This window comes from Leguminivora glycinivorella, chromosome 1 (genome assembly GCF_023078275.1).
Source record: "Leguminivora glycinivorella isolate SPB_JAAS2020 chromosome 1, LegGlyc_1.1, whole genome shotgun sequence".
NCBI classification, from domain to species: domain Eukaryota; kingdom Metazoa; phylum Arthropoda; class Insecta; order Lepidoptera; family Tortricidae; genus Leguminivora; species Leguminivora glycinivorella.
In genome coordinates, this window is record NC_062971.1 from 2,862,928 (window position 1) to 2,881,761 (window position 18,834).

Below are 18,834 nucleotides of genomic sequence, written 5' to 3' on the forward strand. Positions count from 1 at the left end.
AAATTCGCCTGATTTTTAGTGAATTAAAATAATCTTTTTTTTGTTATATTATACGTTCCTTGTCACAAACTGTACCAAAGTACCAAACTTAATTTTTGGTGACATAAAAAGTACTGTTATAAATAATAATAAATAAATAAAAATAAAATAAAATAAAAAGCCCATTTATTCCATAACCAAAGCGATACAAAAATATTTAAAAAATTGAGAAAAAAGTTACTATTGTTTTTTTTTTTCTATAGCCTAAATATTTGGTTAGGACCCCTTTCGGGTAAAGGCCTCCTCCAGCTCTTGCCATCTATTCCTGTCTTGCGCAGTATTGGGCCAATCTTGGTCTGTTTCCCGTAGTTCATCTGACCATCTGGCATTGGGTTTGCCTGGTCGTCTCTTGCCATCTGGTCCTTTCCACAGCGTGGCCACCTTTGTCCATCTTTTGGGGTGCATTCTAGCAACATGGCCAGCCCATTTCCATTTGGATTTTAAACAGTATTCCAAAGCGTCTATTACTTTGGTCTTTGCTCTGATATCGCTGTGTCTTATCCTATCCCTCAGTTTTATTTTCAATATATTGCGTTCTATAGCTCTCTGACACGTCCTAATTTTGTTTTTTACATCTTCGGTATATTTCCATGTTTGACTAACATACGTCATAGTTGGGAGTAGGCAAGAGTCTATTACTTTCTTTTTCAGATTGAGTGGAAGACAACTTTTTAGGACTTCTTTCATACTCCAAAACATATTCCAAGTTTTTTTAATTCTTTGATCCAACTCTTCCATGTTACTTGATGAGTCGAATGATATTTGTTTACGTATACAAAGCTCTTTACATATTCTATTTCTGTGCCTTCTATGGTAATCGTGATTTCCTTGGAATTTGTCATCAATTTTGTTTTCTGTAAGTTAAGTTCCAAACCGATTTGTTTACTAGCTGTACTTAGTGATGAGATCATATACTGTAGGTTTCTTGCTGTTTCGGCCACAAGCACGAAAAGTACTGTTATAGAATTAAGTTATTTTCTCAGTAGTAGCAAGACCGGATAGCTCTCGGAGTCTTAGGTGTGACCATGCTTAACTTACTCATTAGAGACTTTAACGAGAAACTTAAATATATAACAAAGAAAACTATATGCATACTTTTCTTTAGGGTGCTAGAGAAAAGGATACCTATAGTTTTCTTTGTTCTTATTTACTGACAGACTTGTTTGACAGAGTTTACTTCGTATCAAAAACGTGTTGCATTCTTACTTATTATGTTTCACAAAAATAACACGACAGAATGTTTTTTTTTAAATATAGGTAAGTACCTACTTAGTGAAGTTTTGTGATAATCACAAAAAAATGTCGCTTTAAAAAAAAACAGAATTATAGCAAAACCAATTTATTCATTTTATAATGAGTCATCTGTTAAGTTAAAAAAAAATAAACCAAGGATGATTAAATCAACGTTTACTTAGAACACTTGTCTAAGCTGACGCATTGGTTAGTCTTCTCATCGCGCACAGTGGGCGCGTCGCAGTAACACGCTGAGAAATCGCAGAGCTGCCCGCGGGTGTCTTGTTTGGGGTTGGGGTTGGCGCAAGTCGCCTCTGGGGTTAGGTGTGACCATGCTTAACGTACTAATTAGTGACTTTAGTAAGTAATTTTCCATCAGGATCAGTTAAGATTTTTAAAGAGTGCCTAATATGTCTTAGGAAAAACTTCTTTTAGACGCAACGTGTGTAAATATACTTCGTATCAAAAACGGGATGCATTCTTACAGATTTTGTTTCACAAAAATATCAGGACAGAATGTATTTTTTTTTTTAATAAGTACTTAGTGAAGTTTTGTGATAATCATAAAGAAATGTCGGTGAAAAATAAAACTGAATTATGGCAAACCCAATTTATTCATTTTATAATGAGCCATCTGTTAAGTTAAAAAGTAAACCAAGGATGATTAAATCAACGTTTACTTAGAACACTTGTCTAAGCTGACGCATTGGTTAGTCTTCTCATCGCGCACGGTGGGCGCGTCGCAGTAACACGCTGAGAAATCACAGAGCTTCCCGCGGGTGTCTTGTTTGGGGTTGGGGTTGGCGCAGGTTGCCTCTGGGGTCAGGTAGCTGCAGCCGGTGGTGTAGGCGTGGGTGCCCACTGGGCACTTTTCAACACCTGGACAAAAAAATACGGGTTTAATTATAAATAGATTTAGGTGTTTTGGGGATGAGATCGGTCGGACATTAGTGTTTGATGTATAAGACTTTAAGTAGGCCAATTTGCATTTATGGAAAAATAATATTGTGTAGCCTCTATACCCTTACATATGTGTGCATATGTTGACCTACAGATGACCTGCACCTCATGAGACCTGCATATCATGGACCTAATATTATACGGACGTAACGCTCAATAGTAAAAAAACGGTGACTCTATCATCCACATTGACAGCTCTGTCTATGACCTCATCCACTAATCTCTTGTCAGTCGGATCGAGGCGCCCTTAAGAAAATATGCCTACATGCGTTGTCAAACTGTATAAAAAAGACACCAATCGAAAGAAAAAAATACGGAGCAACCTTTCATGCTTAAATTAATACGTTATCACGTTATTATACGTAATATCACAATATTAATTAATGTTCATAATAATAAACCAACAAACTGCAAAACGAGTGTGACCAGTATTTTTTTTAAATAGTGTTTGCACACGGTGCACTGAGTCATTATTATTGGTTAAAAATAAGATATTTCTAAGTTTCAAGTAAAATTATCAATTTTTGATAAATTAAATGAAGAATGAATGAGTGAATGAATGAATGAAGTGGCACTGAAGCTTCAGTAGTTTCATGTGCTCTGCCTACCGCTTTATGGGATACAGGCGTGATTGTATTATGTGTAAATGAAGAATTGATTTTGTTTTGACCTGAATTATAATTATTTTGATTTTAAATCGTGTTTGCACATGATGGCAAACCGTCTGCCATTGCTGGCCTGAATGTTCCGCCACCAAGCCATAAAATAAAATTTAAAAAACCGTCCGCCATTGTAGGGTCACAGTCGGTCTTCAGTGAGGCTCTCTCTGTTTCTATTACTACTCTATGGTGCGTATTATTTTTTCATCGTATTTTCTCGAAAACGTTCGCATTTGTCATGCTAGGTCGGTCAACTATACGTTAGTACTTCTTGTACTGAGACTGACTGAAATAGCATGACTTGTTGGTGAGTTTCCGTAAAAATACGAAGGACAAACATTTCGCTGTAGGTACATATCTTACTGTAAAATCTCAAACAAGTAAGTTGTAAAAAATTCTTCCTGTGGGTGTCGTAGAAGTCGACTGTCGAGTTTGGGAATTTTGAGATCCTGTCACTGCATTACCAAAATGTCGTATTTATTTCAACCCCGTACTTGTCAAGAGTGACACTGTCTCTGACTGACTGTGTTCTCTGCCTACCCCGTTTGGGAATACAAGCACGAGTTGAGTTTAAGTATAGTTAAAAAGATGTTGTTAACACAAACTACGAAACGAATAAAATTATTTAATAAATACATTTTCATTTGTATGTTGATATTTTGTCTGAGCCATGTTTGTTTTGTTTAATTATCTGCGTTCTCGATGACCTTGTTGAGTCCCAAATGACCTCTTGTCCACTAAAACCCGAAAACACGTGTCGTTCTCCATCAAAAGGTACCACTTTGTCGTTTAAAAAGCATTAGGTCGTAGTCGTATTACATGTAATTCGTATAAAGAAACTATTTCATCCGTATATGCGATAATATTGACTTGTAGACGATACCTTAAAGCATTAAGTCCGTCTTTTTACAAGCTTTTATTTAACTTGCAATGTATGTATTTGACGACCGGTCTGGCGTAGTTGGTAGTGACCATGCCTGCTAAGCCGCAGTCCTGGGTTCGAATCCCGGTAAGGGCATTTATTTGTGTGATGAGCACAGATATTTGTTTCTGAGTCATGGATGTTTTCTATGTATATAAGTATGTATTTATCTACTTAAGTATGTATATCGTCGCTTAGCACCCATAGTACAAGCTTTGCTTAGTTTGGGGCTAAGTTGATCTGTGTAAGGTGTCCCTGGTGTGTTATTATGTATGTTCGGGTGAAAACTTGCGACTCAATTTTGAAGGAGGTATCTTTAACCGATTGAGCTTAAATTTTCACACATATGTCAATCACGTGACAATGCAATAATATGGTTATCATGGAGCTGATCTGATGATGGAGCAGAAAGGTACCGAGGCCATAGGAACTGTAATGAAATGTCGTATCCCCAAAGGGGTTTTCAGAAACGTCTCGGAGAGCAGTAGACGACTGTTGAAAGAAAAGTACAGTCGGCGATAAAATCTTGTAAGGTAAAATACCCCATAATGGACGGTGATGCCATTATGGACAAAAAAACACAAATCCTTAAAAATAAGTATCTAAAATAAGTTTCTAAAACCTGACGGCTATGTACCATAAACTAGAGTTGTAGAGCTGTTTCATTTTGAAGTTTCAATTAATTCGGTTATTTCTGAAGGATTTGGAGACAAGATAAAATTCACCAGTTTAATGAAAAAAATATCAAGACGAATTCTTAGTAATGTTGCTAAGAGAGATGAGTTTACGTATAAAATAATAAAAAAATAACGCACGGTGTAATCTTGAATGCGTTTTATTTACTGCATTAAGCATGAGATAAGGTATAAAACATAATAGTTTGTTGCTCCAAAGATATAAAGAAATGACGTTATTTTGCGAGTGTCCATTACTGGACCCGAAAAACTGCCTACCTCCTATGATGGACAAGGAACAATTTACAAAACCAAAATTTACAAGAAACAATCCTATGTTAAAATAACCCAAACTAATTGTATTTATGGTGTATAAAATTGACTAATTGCGTATCAGTTGGCTTTAAAAGTAAAATTTTAAACTTATTTCACTGTCCATAATGGGGGATCCATTAATGGAGAACTGCCGTCCATAATTGGAGAAAAAACACCTAGTTTTAATTTGTTAACTATGAAGAAACCAATAGGAGTATATATTCTGCAATACGCTTGAAATGTAGAAGAAGGATAGGACATTCAAGATTTAACACGCTTGGCGGTAGAATTTTTACATTTATCAGTGAAATATCAAAAACAGGCGAATTTTTTTCTTAAACTGTCCATGATTGGGTCCGTCACCTTACCAAAAATTAAAATTTTGCAGAAAAACTTATTGTACTATAAGATTTGGTGTTTTAAAGATGACATAAACTAATAATGTAGCACCTTTTACTTGGGAACGTCACATATTATGTCGCTATGAGATATGTATTCTAATGTTACGTGTTTAATGTTGATTGTCTTATTGAAGAGTATATTATTGGTAATAATCACACAACCTGCCGCATCCGAGGAAAGGTCAATCGATTCGAAGCTATACGTCTTTGATAAATGGGTTTACCCTTGAATCGCCGACAGACACTTGTTCGAATATTATTTCAAAGACAACGTTTCAAATAATTTCATTTCATCGACAGTTCATATCTTAGAACAATCGACACAAGTAAAATCAAACCGTAGACTTTTATTTCGTAGATAACTTATTCCGAGTATACTTTATATCGTGGTATTTCATTTCGTGTTTTTTCATTTCATTTTGTTTTACATTAAATAATACGCATAATATTATTTCAATTATGTTTCTTTCTAAAATTATACAATTTGTAAACTGTTTGTTTGGTCACAGTTCTAACCTAACCCAAACCTACTCGGTAAGCTGGTCGTTTTTGTGTGTGGTCACAGTTCTAACCTAACCTAAACCTAATTTAAAAGCCATTGGTTGTAGTGTAGGTCGCAGTTCTAATCTAACCTAAACCTACTCTGTAAGCTGGTCGTTTTTGTGTGTGGTCACAGTTCTAACCTAACCTAAACCTAATTTAAAAGCCATTGGTTGTAGTGTAGGTCGCAGTTCTAACCTAGCCTAAACCTACTCGGTAAGCCGTTTTTTTCTGTGTGATCACAGTTCTAACCTAACCTAAACCTACTCTGTAAGCTGATCGTTTTTGTGTGTGGTCACAGTTATAACCTAACCTAAACCTACTCTAGGATTTAAGCCAATGGTCATAGTTTAATTATGGACGTAAATATGTGATGTGCCACGATAAAATCGACAATTTGAAGTTTCCTAGAATAGAAACATCTATTAACTTGTAGTACGACAAATGAGAAAGTATTGTAATAATACGTCGAATAAATGAATTGCGATGTTTTGTAGTTCTGCTATTTGAAGTACTTTGAAACGAATCAGCGATGAAACAATATTCGTTGAATAGTATTTATAATAACTAAGAAAATTTCAAATAAATAGTAGTTGAAACAAAATTACTCGAAACAATTTTACTCGAACTAAACTTTCGATGATTTGTTGTCGATGAAATGATATTCGATGAAAAGTTTGTCGGCGAAACAAGGGTACACCTTGATAAATGTGATTTAATATGTTACGGTCAAGGTTACATTACTGATATTCCACGGTAAGTTCTGTTGGGTTAGGTCTTGTTACCTATATAGCCTTAGTATTTGCATTTTGTGTCGCTTTATAGACCGACTCAAATTGACTCGGTGAAAAAGGTCACAAGTCCGAGGTGGGACTTGTGCCCTTTTTCACCGAGTCAATTTGAGTTATACCCTTTTTCACTAGACCGATAGACAGCTTTGTATTGATATCTTTCGAATCATAACAGCCATAGATAGCTATGTAGGTAAAACGTGGTGTTAATACATACCTAACTATTATGTGTTTTACAAGGGGCAAAGTTTGTTTTTGAACCACTCGCTACGCTCGCTCAATATTGGAATCTTTCACTTGCTCGGGTCGGGTATCAATATTGGCACGTGCGGTTAAACAAACTTTGCCACCGAGTGAAACACAAAATGTTCACCACACCAATACGAACAAAATACTGACTATAAAACATCGAACTAAATCAAATCCATCAATTTATTCAATATTTATGATTCAAAATCATCATTTATAGGTAAATTCTACCAGCCAGAATAAGACATCAAGTTAAAATTTGTATGAAATTACTTTGCCCTCTTGTGGATACTGCAAATATCCCTTTTCGAATAGCAAAATTGATCTTTACCAGTTGGTGTGGTGAAAATATATGTATTTGGCAAGTTAATACTTGAAGGTTTTTGTTTCTTAGGTAACATTATATTATATTGTTATAAATTACTTAAAATTGGTTCCGAGTTTTCTAAACCACACTTATGATAAAATAAAACCATTGATAAAGACTGTGGATATTGCGCTAAAGTTTTTTTTTATCTACACCCACGCAGAAATATAGTACCTACCTACCTATAGTATACAAAGACAAAAGCATGAATGTAAATATGTTAGTTTTTATACAAGATGGATGATAAACAATGAACTAAATCTAAACTACTCACATCTTCCCTCAATGTATCTGCATCCCCTCGAATTATCATCGTCTCCCGCTGGCTTGGCCAAAGCCAAACCCACAAATACCAAACAAACAAATACAACCTTCATTATAAAATAAAAAAATCTTATTTTTCTATTCAAAATATGAATATGTTCAACTTAGTTTCAACTTGTAAGCCGGTCAAGCGAACACTGAACAGTTGCGATGTAATTTTGTATATTTATAGAACAAAGAAACGCAAAGAGATAAAATCAATATTGACAAAACAAGTTTGTATGGGATTGAGGCCATTGAGGGTTCCTTGATAACTTGATAAGTCATTACGTAATGGGTTTAAATACTTTAAATGGGTTATTAATTTGGTTAGTGGTGTGGTTGATAATATTTGTAATTACGAATACTTTAGATTTTAGGCTACTATACAGTAGGTAAAGTTAAATTGTCGAATTGATGAATTTTGGTTTGTATTGGTTTTGTACTTTTTTTTTCATCTAGTAAGCTATAATTGTATTGGTTGAATTCTTTATTCTAAAGTAAAAGGTAGAATGAAAAAAGATTTAGGTATATATAACATTGCCTTTTTGAATTCGTGGTTTTAAAATGAAATAAAATTTGTTAAAAGAAGTAAATCGAATACCCTTTGGCAGTTTAAAGGAACTATTAGGTACTCTCCTACTATCCAAGTAATTGTAAAGGTTAAATTCCAAGTGAACACCATTTTTATTAAGTTAATGAATAATACTTACATCTGTCCAATATATGGACTTAGTTACGCAATAACGTTCCAATCCACATGAAATTGTCATTAAGTTTTAGACCTTGTATGAAGAACAAAAGTCTTTCATTTCAATGACAATTTCAGATGGATTGGAACGTTATTGCGTAACTACGACCATATATCTGCATCCCCTGTCATTATCTCCATCACCTGCCGGCTTAGCCACCGTCAAACCCACCAAAAACAAGCAGACAAATACACACTTCATGTCTTTCTTTTGAAATAATATTTTAATAAATATTAATTTATTTGACGAACGAGTAGTTAGATTGACCAGCAGACACTGTCTAATCGAATTATCAACTTAGTAATTATAAGACATCACTTAAATAAACATATTTTGTGAGTTTATATGTCACTAATAAGTTTCTCTATTAGTTAATGATTGGAAATAAACATGATTTTTTTTATCATGTGGCAGCAAACGAGAAGGCTCGTCGTCTGCCTGATGGGAAGCAGTCATCACCGCTAATGGACATAAGCAACATCAAGGGAGCCACTTATGCGTTGCCGACCAATGAGAACCCTAAATAATATCTGATTTTGAAGAACGCCATGTCAAAATGTAAATATAACTTTTTTTCTCTTGTATATTCGGTAGTTGTGGCAAAAACATTTTTTTAAATACTAAAATACTTACGTAGCAAACATCCATCCGGGAACGAATATCTATGCTCATCACACAAATAAATGCCTCACCGGGATTCGTACACATGACCATCGACTTAGCAGGCAGGGTCACTATGCACTAGGCCACTGGCGGAGTAACGGTGGTCTACAACCGTGTTCCCGAAACCCCGCCCAAGGCGAGCGTCGGAACACCCCAAGGGCACACTTCGGACACTGGTGATCAAATATATGAAAGAGGCGAGTTCCTAGCGCACAGTCTAAGGGTCCCCCCACATCTAGCGTCTCGCGAGCGTCGCGTCGGGCCAACTGTATGGGCAAAGCCTGACGTCGACGCGACGTCTTTTTATTCTAGATTTTTATTATAGATATTCGTTCCCGGATGGATGTTTGCTACGTAAGTATTTTAGTATTTAAAAAAATGTTTTTGCCACAACTACCGAATATACAAGAGAAAAAAAGTTATATTTACATTTTTTTTTGTAGCTCGTGTAGGTGAACACGTACTATGCTTGTATGAGTGAAATATGACAGATCGACTGTTCGCGTTTTTGATAGGCGGTAACTGTGAGTAACCGAGACGGGGTGGGCGACACTTTCAGCGGGGAGCGGGAGTGGCCATACTGTACGATAGTACTCTTTATTATACTGTGCCAGGGGGTTTAATCCGTGGGAGTCGGACATACCCACTTGGTTTTCCCTGGCCAGTGGGATCCATAACGTATTGCCCCTGGATAAACAAAAAAAAGGCTAGACCGGTCGTCGCGGCAGTGATTCAAAATAGACGTATTAGTTGCATATCAGGGCTTTTACCATGAAGTATTAATACCGTTCAATTTAGATTGAGAGATAGGGACGGAGCTATATAACTGGTATAGCTGTGTCCCTCTCTCGAGACCTAAACTGAACGGAGTACCTACTTCACGTACCCTCCCCCAGGAAACCCATGGAAAATCATTAATTTTGTATTACGGACCCCTGAACCAGTATCATTGTAGTCATAGGTAAATATTAGACATAAACAAAACACTTTACCTCGATCCTTGAAGAGGACGAGAACATTATTTATTTTGTTTTTCTTAGAACTGGTTCTGTAGCAACTAAAGGCAAGTAATAATGATACTATTATAATACACTCGATATCTTCCACTGATTTAAGATCAGATGTTTCTAGGTTGATTCTTATATGACATTGTTGTAATGTTATTAAGTCTGTACCTACCAGTGGCGGCTGGTGAATATTTCTGCTAGACAACACCAAATCAAAAATAAACCTACCTTAACGTTAGGTACTTTACTAGTAATCAATTTTAGGCAAGCCGGTGGGAATCGGCTTGTATGGACCAGCCGCTGCTGGTACCTACCATCATCATCATATCAGCCGAAAGACGTCCACTGCTGGACATGCCTAGGCCTCCCCCAAAGATTGCCACAATGACCTAATAAGTCTGTACTTATAGTAAGTATACTGCTAAGGGTTAAGAATTTCACCACCCCCTTTCTTCCCGTGGGTGTCGTAGAAGGTGACTGTGGGATATGTGTTAAATTGTGGCGTAGGCGAGAGGCTGGCAATCAGTCACTGCAATGTCAAAATTTCGTTTTCTTTTAACCCCTTTTTGCCAAGAGTGGCACTGAGACCTGGCCCCGTAGCCGAATGGCATTTCTACGATGCGAAACGGAAACGAAACGACGTAAAAGGTAGTCTAGTTCGGTCGCGCCAACACGCAAGAGCGATAGAGATCTACGAGCGTTTCGTTTCATGAGCGTTTGTCGATTCGGCTACGCACGCTGAATAGTTTCACGCTCTTCCTACCCCCATTATGGGATACGGGCGTGATTGTATGTATAACTATATGTATGTATGGTACAAATGATGTTAAGTGTGGCGGAAAGAGAAGAGTGGTAAAGTAAAATATTACATTACGGAACTCTAAAAATGCACACGCTACCAAAAAAAGACTTGTTCTATCCTAAGAGGTGACCTGGTGACAACAACAAATTAGAATAACATTTCCAATTGAACAAGAATTTTGACTGTTTACTGGTACTGGTTCCAGGAGCGATAGAGATAGATAGCTACGAAAGTGATAATCGTGAGCGATAATATAAAAAAAAAAGCATTTATCTCTTTCGTAGCTATCTCTATCGCACTTGCGTATTGGCACGACAGAGCCAGACTCATATCTGCGGCGTTTCGGTGGCGTCTCGCGTCGCAGAAATGCCATTCGGCTACGGGGCCTGGTGGCTCAGCGGTAAGAGCGCTTTCAATTCGGAGGTCGCGGATTCGAACCTCGGCTCGTACCAATGAGTTTTTGGAACTTATGTGCGAAATGTGATTTGATATTTAGGTACTTGCCAGTTGCTTTTCCGATAAAAAGAGCATCGTGTGGAAACCGGACTAATCCCAATAAGGCCTAGTTACCCTTCGGGTTGGAAGGTCAGGGGGCCGATTTTTTAATCGGCCATTCGATTTCGTGAAATTCGTTCAATAATATCTCCACTACTAGCGAATTAAATTCTACTAACAGAATCGAAAACGAGTGGTCATTATTACCACTAGTTTTAAAATTACTACCCGTCCTTTTCCAAAAATGGCACCACGTCGTTTTCCACAGACTTTCGAACGGCGAAATCGTGCGTTCGAAATTCGAAAACCGATCCCCAGGTGGCAGTCGCTTTCGTAAAACTAGTGTCTCATCGTAACTTTTCCAGCAATTTCGGCGCAGCATGGTAGAAAAAAAGGAATTGAAAATGAAATATTTATTTTTCAAGTAGGCATATTACAGTGCGCATATGAACATCAAATAAAGCTACGCCCGGCTCTAACCCTACGCCTCAGCCTCGAGAAGATTTCAGTCCCCCCTCAGTTGGGAGGGGTGTCCACTATGGGACCGGCAGGAAACTCGGCGGGCCACTTCTTTTCAAAACATTCATGTATTGTGATTATAGGTAAACGATCAATTAAGGTTTGTTTTACTGAGATACGCGCCATACTCGTGAACGGGTGCTGTTTGTGAAGACCGGTCTGTTTCAGCTAATAGGGGCTTTAACTATTAGACTGTAACATTAATTTTGATTACATTGAGGCACTCTGTTCGGTCCTTGTTTGTTTATTTTCTTCTGACCCTTGGAGACCATATACATCTCCAAGGAAAAAAGTAGATTAAGTGTATCTATTTTTTTTTTCTTTAGTTGTGACATCAAGAGTCTTTTACAACTCTGAAGTTATTTTAGTTATCTTTTATTTGTATCAGTTCGTTTTTTTTTTGTTTTCATCATGTATATTTTTTCTTTTTTTTTTATGTACTTTAACACTTAGAGACTATACATCTCTAAAATCTCTTATTAATCATAGTAGCTTTGTACTTTGTATAATTTATTGAAATGAATTTTGAATTTCCATAGAGTGGGTACCTAGTCTGTTAATTTAATATTTCTTTTTTTTTGATGAATACTTTTGCTGATTAAATTGTATCTCGTTTTTTAATGTATGTTAATTGTAAGATGTAATGTTTTGGAAAGAAGTGGCCCGCCGAGTTTCTTGCCGGTCCCATAGTGGATACCCCCCTCCAACTGAGGGGGGACTGAAATCTTCTCGAGGCTGGGGCGTAGGGTTGGAGCCGGCGTGGCTTTATTTGACGTTCATGGGCGCATTGTAATATGCCTACTTGGAAAAATAAATATTTCATTTCATTTCATTACTGTTTTCAATCCTAATTAACTATTCCAGCTGACTTCGGAAATATATTTATATTCCTTTAACGTGACAATGCTGCACCAATTGCACCAAAATTGCTGGAAAAGTTACAATGTTTGCTGATCACCCTTAGCGACCTGGTCATCAAATGGCTGATTGGACTCAATTTGTACTTATGAATGTTTCTGTTATTTGCCATACGACTAAATAAAAAAGTAGCTTGATTCCTAATAAAAAAATAGAGTAAGGTAATTTAAAATTATTGAAATTATTAAATTTGAAACACCTAATAAAAAATTAAGTTTTTAAGTTTAATAATTTAAATAATTTTACAGTATCACGAATTTAACGTACACTTTCACAATAAATCCATTAAACTGTTGTGAACCTTGCTCGCTAATGATTAATCAAACAACATTAACATCATTAAATGCAACACAAAATAAATCTAAAGCGCCTACGCTTATTAAATTTATCCGCAACACATATTAATCACAAACTTTGCTATTTTATTACGGCAGGCGCTCAAAGGCGTGAATGTAATAAAAATCAATGCTCTCGAATTCAGGTTAATTGAAACAGAGGTCAGTGACCAGTTTTATTCCACTGCTACTGCTTTTCTTTGCTACTGGAAAACATTTTTATGCTAATTTTAATTGAATTTTAGAATGGAAATGATATCGTTTTGCTGAATTCTTTATCAGATGAAATTACTGGTTGCTGAATCTTTGGTTTAAAATCCAGAAACTTATCCTTTTTTTTTAAGTCTAATAAACTGCATTGGAATACCAAGAGCATGTTAGACCATGCTCAGTGTAGCCAAAGAGAATCGAGTAGGTATAAGGAGAGTTACTGTCAAAATGTGTAGTCACATTGCATACTTAGACAGCCATCTCTCGACACCCGCTTAAAACTTTTGAACATCAGGTTTGCCAATTTGGCCCATATTTTTAACTTGATACGTGTTAAAATGTCAAATATTAATCTAGCCGAGAGTCCAAAGGTGTAACCATTTTCTTGACGGTTCTGAGGTAGGTATCTACCTACGTTCTTTTCTTATACTTTATCTGTCTATACCATGGACCTTTAATAGGGACTGGGGGCCGATTTTTTGTAATGTTAAAGAGACATAAATAAAACGTAGTAGAGTAAATAATGTGTTTTTTTTTGTAACCCAAACAAAATACTTGTAGATACGAGTGCGGAAAAGAGGAAAATCGATACGAGTAGCGATAAATTAATACAAGAACGAAGGGAGTGTTTTAAATCGACACGAGTTGTGAATGTCCTTTTCGCACGTGTATCGTACGACGATTTTCAGTACCTAAATCTAAGCTAAAGTTTCGACCAGACAAGAAATGAATCATTGCTTGATTTGCTCGCACTACTGCGTTAAAAAAAGCAGCATCTGTACTGAAAAAAACTATCATTGCGCAACAGAAATTCTTTTAATATCACAGTAAATACTCTATTTCATTTGATTCCTACTTTTATTGTGTAAAGCAACACTACACTTCATTTTTATCAATAAGAATTAAAAATTATATATTTAATACATTAGGTAACTATAAAGTGCTTATCTATTTGTATTATCATTCTGCACTTTTCTTAACTTTCCCACATTTCTATAAAATGTCGAAGAGTGCTTAAATGGTCGTCGTCGTTTATTATTATTTAATTCGCTCATATTTAAATGATTCAAAGCAACCAGTCCACAACTTCACAAGACAGTTTGAGAAACCTTCGTATTTCAGATTGTCATTTGCGGATACAGTGGTTTAGGAGCAGTTCGGTAATCAGACCTACACATGTGTGTACAAATTCTGTCAATGTCACTGTCAGAAAAAGTTCTGACAGTGACAATGACAGCCACAAATTCGTCCACATGTTGTTACCGTTATGTGTGCAAACGTCGACTAATAAAGTGTCGTTAAAAGTCATTCTGACAGTGACATTGACAGCCACAAATTCGTACACATTTTGTTACCGTAACGAGTGCACACGACGACTACATTTTGTTATTGTATCAATACGGTCGCATTGTTTGCACGACGTTACCACGCGTTATGTCACATTTGACAGTTAGTTACTGATTTGAAGATTTTGCGACTGAAATGGTTGTATGGGACCAGTCCGTTGACATAGTTTTCCCATCCTCTTTAGATAAATACTTACGATAAAACATTAGACTCCTTCAGTAACCACTTGAACTTGACATGAAGAGGCGGCTTTGTCTATTATCATTATCAGTCCTTTGATTGTTTATTATTAATTACATGTATTATTTTACCACGTGAAACGTGGCAGTCGATTTCGTACAACTAGTGCCTACGCCAAATCTTGGGATTAATTGTCAAAGTGGACCCCAGGCTTCCATGAGCCGCAAATGCCGTTACAACGCAAGGAGGATGATGACCACAGACGTCATATCGTCACTACTTTTAAAAAAACTTGTATCTTCGTCTGGCAATGAAAAGAAAATTGTAGTATGTATGGAATGCATATAGACTTACTGCGTTTTAACTTTGAGAAGCAGCGTGAGATAAGAGATTTTTTAAAAGTAGTGACGATATATACCATAGATCAAGCAAACGTATCTACACTATCTACTTAGCGTGTCAAATGAAGTGTCTGGAATATATTCTCCTGGGAAGGCTTAGCCGTTCTATTATCTTTTCTGATTCCCGTAGTGCCTTAGAAGCACTATTGACAAATCCTTTCTCCTCTAAGTTACACAGCCCACTCACTTTCCTAATTAAAGAAGCATTAATACTCTGTAACAAAAGAAAGCTGGAAGTGGTGTTGGCTTGGATTCCAGGTCACGCTGGTATAGTGGGCAATGAAAGGGCGGACCAAATAGCTAAAGAGGCAGTAGTGCATGGCGATAAGTTCCCGTTTAAAAATTATTGTTACGATCTTTTATCCTTACCAAAAGTTTATTTATATAACTCCTGGAAATCGCGTTGGAGATCGGGTACTAGAACAAAAGCACGCCACTATTATAAAATACAACCAGACATCCCTCACAAGCCATGGTTCTCTAAATTAACTTTAAAAAAATCATCAACTTCCTCAATCATCCGTATGAGACTTGGCCATTGCGGTTCTGCAGTATTTCTTAAAAAACTTAGAATACATGACACGTCTGTATGTGAGTGCGGTCTAGAAGAGGGTACATTAAATCACATTCTATTATCTTGTCCTCGCCTAGATCATAAACAATTATATCGTGGTTTGATAAAACAAAAAATTCCGTTACCTACACACGTATACTCCCTTCTGTCGTTTAACCCACGAGTATTTAGATTTATAGCAATATTTTTAGAGACTAATAAACTCAAAATCTAACAAATAACATGATGTTTTAACCCTTTAAAGTAAGTATTTGTTTTAATTGGTAACTCACACACTAATATCCGTAGTCGGTAGGTATTATGAATTGTACTAACCCTTTATAAATTCTATCATCTAACAATTATTTTTTCAGCCCAGTTCTGAGTCTGCCAATAATCATTGAATTTCTTCTTCGTAATCTTTTCCTTTATTATATTGACGTGAAGCTGGCAAAAATGTCTTAAGACGATTGCCATAACATAAAAAAAAAAAAAAAAAAAAAAACTCAGTAAAATCCACTGAGTTGTCCGTCTTTCATCGAAGCTTGCAGCTTTCGGACGTCAATTTTTGTAAGTTGAAGTCAACAGAAACATTAAGAATGCCTCGTTACGTGATATTTAATTGCAACAAAACAAAAATTATGAACATAAGGGCCTGAGACATATTTAAATTCACAGGCAAGTAATTAACAACTTCAGTACAAAATCTGACACGCTCGGCCCCTATACCATAGATTAAATATAAGAAGATCATATTACCAGGTGCCTGTGTGGTGACGGGTTAGGTATTTCACCACCCCCTTTCTTCCCGTGGGTGTCGTAGAAGGCGACTGTGGGATATGGGTTAAATTGTGGCGTAGGCGAGAGGCTAGCAACCTGTCACTGCAATGCCACAGTTTCGTTTTCTTTCAACTCCTTATTTTCCAAGAGTGGCACTGAAGCTTTAGTAGTTTAATGTGCTCTGCCTACCCCTTTATGGGATACAGGCGTGATTGTATGTATGTTGTATGTATGTAAGATCATACCATCCCATACATTAAAATACGACCGCCTAAGAACGCGCATACACTACACCACACAGATGGCACCACAAAAGAAATGTCTTGTAGCTTTCGATTATACTTGTAGATGGCGTTAAGTGTCACTTTTGACATAGATTTATGGCTCGAAAGTGATACTTAACGCCAATCTACAAATAATCGATGGCAACAAGGCATTTTTTTTGTGGCGCCATCTATGTGTGTGTAGTGTATGTGTGTTCTTAGGCGGTCGCATTTTAAGGTATGGGATGGTATGATCTTCTTATATTGAATTTATGCCTAATATACAAATAGATTGAACTTGTTTCTTCTATCCAAATCTAGTTCTACGTGTATTGATTTAGACTAACACGATTTGCACTTATAATTTTAGAACAAAACGGGACTTAATCGCGTAAACACTTAAATTTATATTAGGCCCGACGTTTCGAACATCACATTATGTTCGTGGTCACGGGTAGACTGGCGAGGAATTGCATCAACATCTTCTAGCCGCGCGAGTTTCTCGAACTACCCGCACTTGTTCTTGATTATTCACTTTCGCGCTAGGGTTGTCACTAGTTAGTTCTACGTGGTTCTACGATGACTCCCTTGATTGTTTATTATTACGCGTACCAACGTATCGCAAATTATACCGTGATCTATTATTTTAATTCACTTTTAATTTGAACGCTTGGATCCTATAACGATGCATGTCGTGAGTTTTCACACCCAGCGCGCTAAGAAACAGTAAAGCGCTGGTGGCTGGTGGCATAGCGGTAGGAGCGTACCTACTTTAAATCTTGTAGGTCGCGGGTTTAAAACCCGTCTCGCGATGGTTATACGGAACTTATACTGTAGGTACGAAAAAATATTTGATATTTGCCAAGATTTGGTTGGCTGTCTATAATTTAAATTTCAAAGTTGACCTAATCGTTTGAGTCTAGAGTGCAGAAGATTGTCTGTCAAATATATTTGGGATTTATATATTATTGTATTTTTTTTATTGACGGCGTGGAATTTACCTAGTGAATTGTGTGACTTGTATTGTTCCTGTCATATTGTTTCCTACGGAGCGTAAGCTTCTTAGCATCTTGGTTACGCACTCAGAAGTCATAGGCACGGTGGCTAGAGAAAAGCTTATGGCTTAACGGCCCAGCCACGACATTGGTCTAAGCGCGACAGCGGTGAGCGGCAGGCATACGTGCGAATGAAAAGTCCCATCGCTGTGTCTCGCTCTAATGTATGGCCGCCGCTCACCGCTGCCGCGCTTAGACCGTCGTAGCCCTTAGAATGTCGTGGCTGAGCCGTAAAGCCTGGCAAAAAAAGTGTAGGCAATAATAGGGGCGCCACCGTCTACGCAAACTGTTTTGCATGTGGCAACTATTGAGACACTTTTTTATGAGAACAGTGTTGCTATGATAAAAAAATTGCCATTTCTACTCTTTTTGCCAAACTGTAATAAGAAAACGATGGCTACAGAAAAGGTGTGATAAAAAAATACATGATCCGTTTTGTGTATCAATTTGTACAGAAAATTTTACAAATTTCACGGACGGCTAGTGACGTCATCTGTCATAGGCCAAAGAAAACATGACTACGCGCATGCTATAGCATACGTGTCCACGAATGTGTTAAATACAGCTGGTAAAATAATTATCCCGTCCACAGCCAGTAGAAATGTTTGTTAACACTGTCCGCATGCGGGCTCGATACCATCAAACTGACGACAGAGACTGATAAATAATAAAGACACACAACTTCATACAACTGTTCCTTCCTTTATTTATTGTACCACTTAATAGTGTAAATTGATTGCAACATTCGTCTACATTAACGCAAGCACGGTTCTATTCGGAAAAACAGTAAAAAATATTCTTATGTAAGAAAATCATTCCAGAATACGTAGCCAAATGCATAAACGCTCACGATGATGTGCTTCGTAGCTATCTATCTCTATCGCTCTTGCGTATTGGCTCGACAGAGCCAGACTGCTATTTTTTAGTCGACATCTAAAACACTAAATTATTGCATACTTACCTTTAAACAAATAATTCGTAAAAATGACATATTATTGTTATTAATTTTAATCTTGATGTTTATTTTTTTATTTAAATTAATATTGCATTTTATCCACTAGTTATAATTCGACCTTGAATAAAGTCAAATTAACTGCTTTA

The 18,834-nt window shown here is 36.7% G+C and overlaps 1 protein-coding gene across 2 annotated transcripts; it reads right to left on the reverse strand.

The window, feature by feature from the left end:
- Nucleotides 1-1,867: 1,867 nt before the first annotated feature.
- On the reverse strand, nt 1,868-8,463 carry LOC125230547. Of its 2 annotated transcripts, XM_048135739.1 has the most exons (3): nt 8,319-8,463; nt 8,167-8,181; nt 1,868-2,151 (listed from the first exon to the last, which is right to left on the reverse strand). In XM_048135739.1, exons 1-3 carry the CDS (start codon nt 8,404-8,406, stop codon nt 1,949-1,951), a joined length of 306 nt encoding a protein of 101 aa, XP_047991696.1. In that variant the 5' UTR covers nt 8,407-8,463; the 3' UTR covers nt 1,868-1,948. The 2 variants fall into 2 exon arrangements, with proteins under 2 accessions (XP_047991696.1, XP_047991688.1); XM_048135731.1 differs by lacking the exons at nt 8,167-8,181; nt 8,319-8,463 and adding an exon at nt 7,425-7,619.
- Between the last annotated feature and the right edge of the window lie 10,371 nt (nt 8,464-18,834).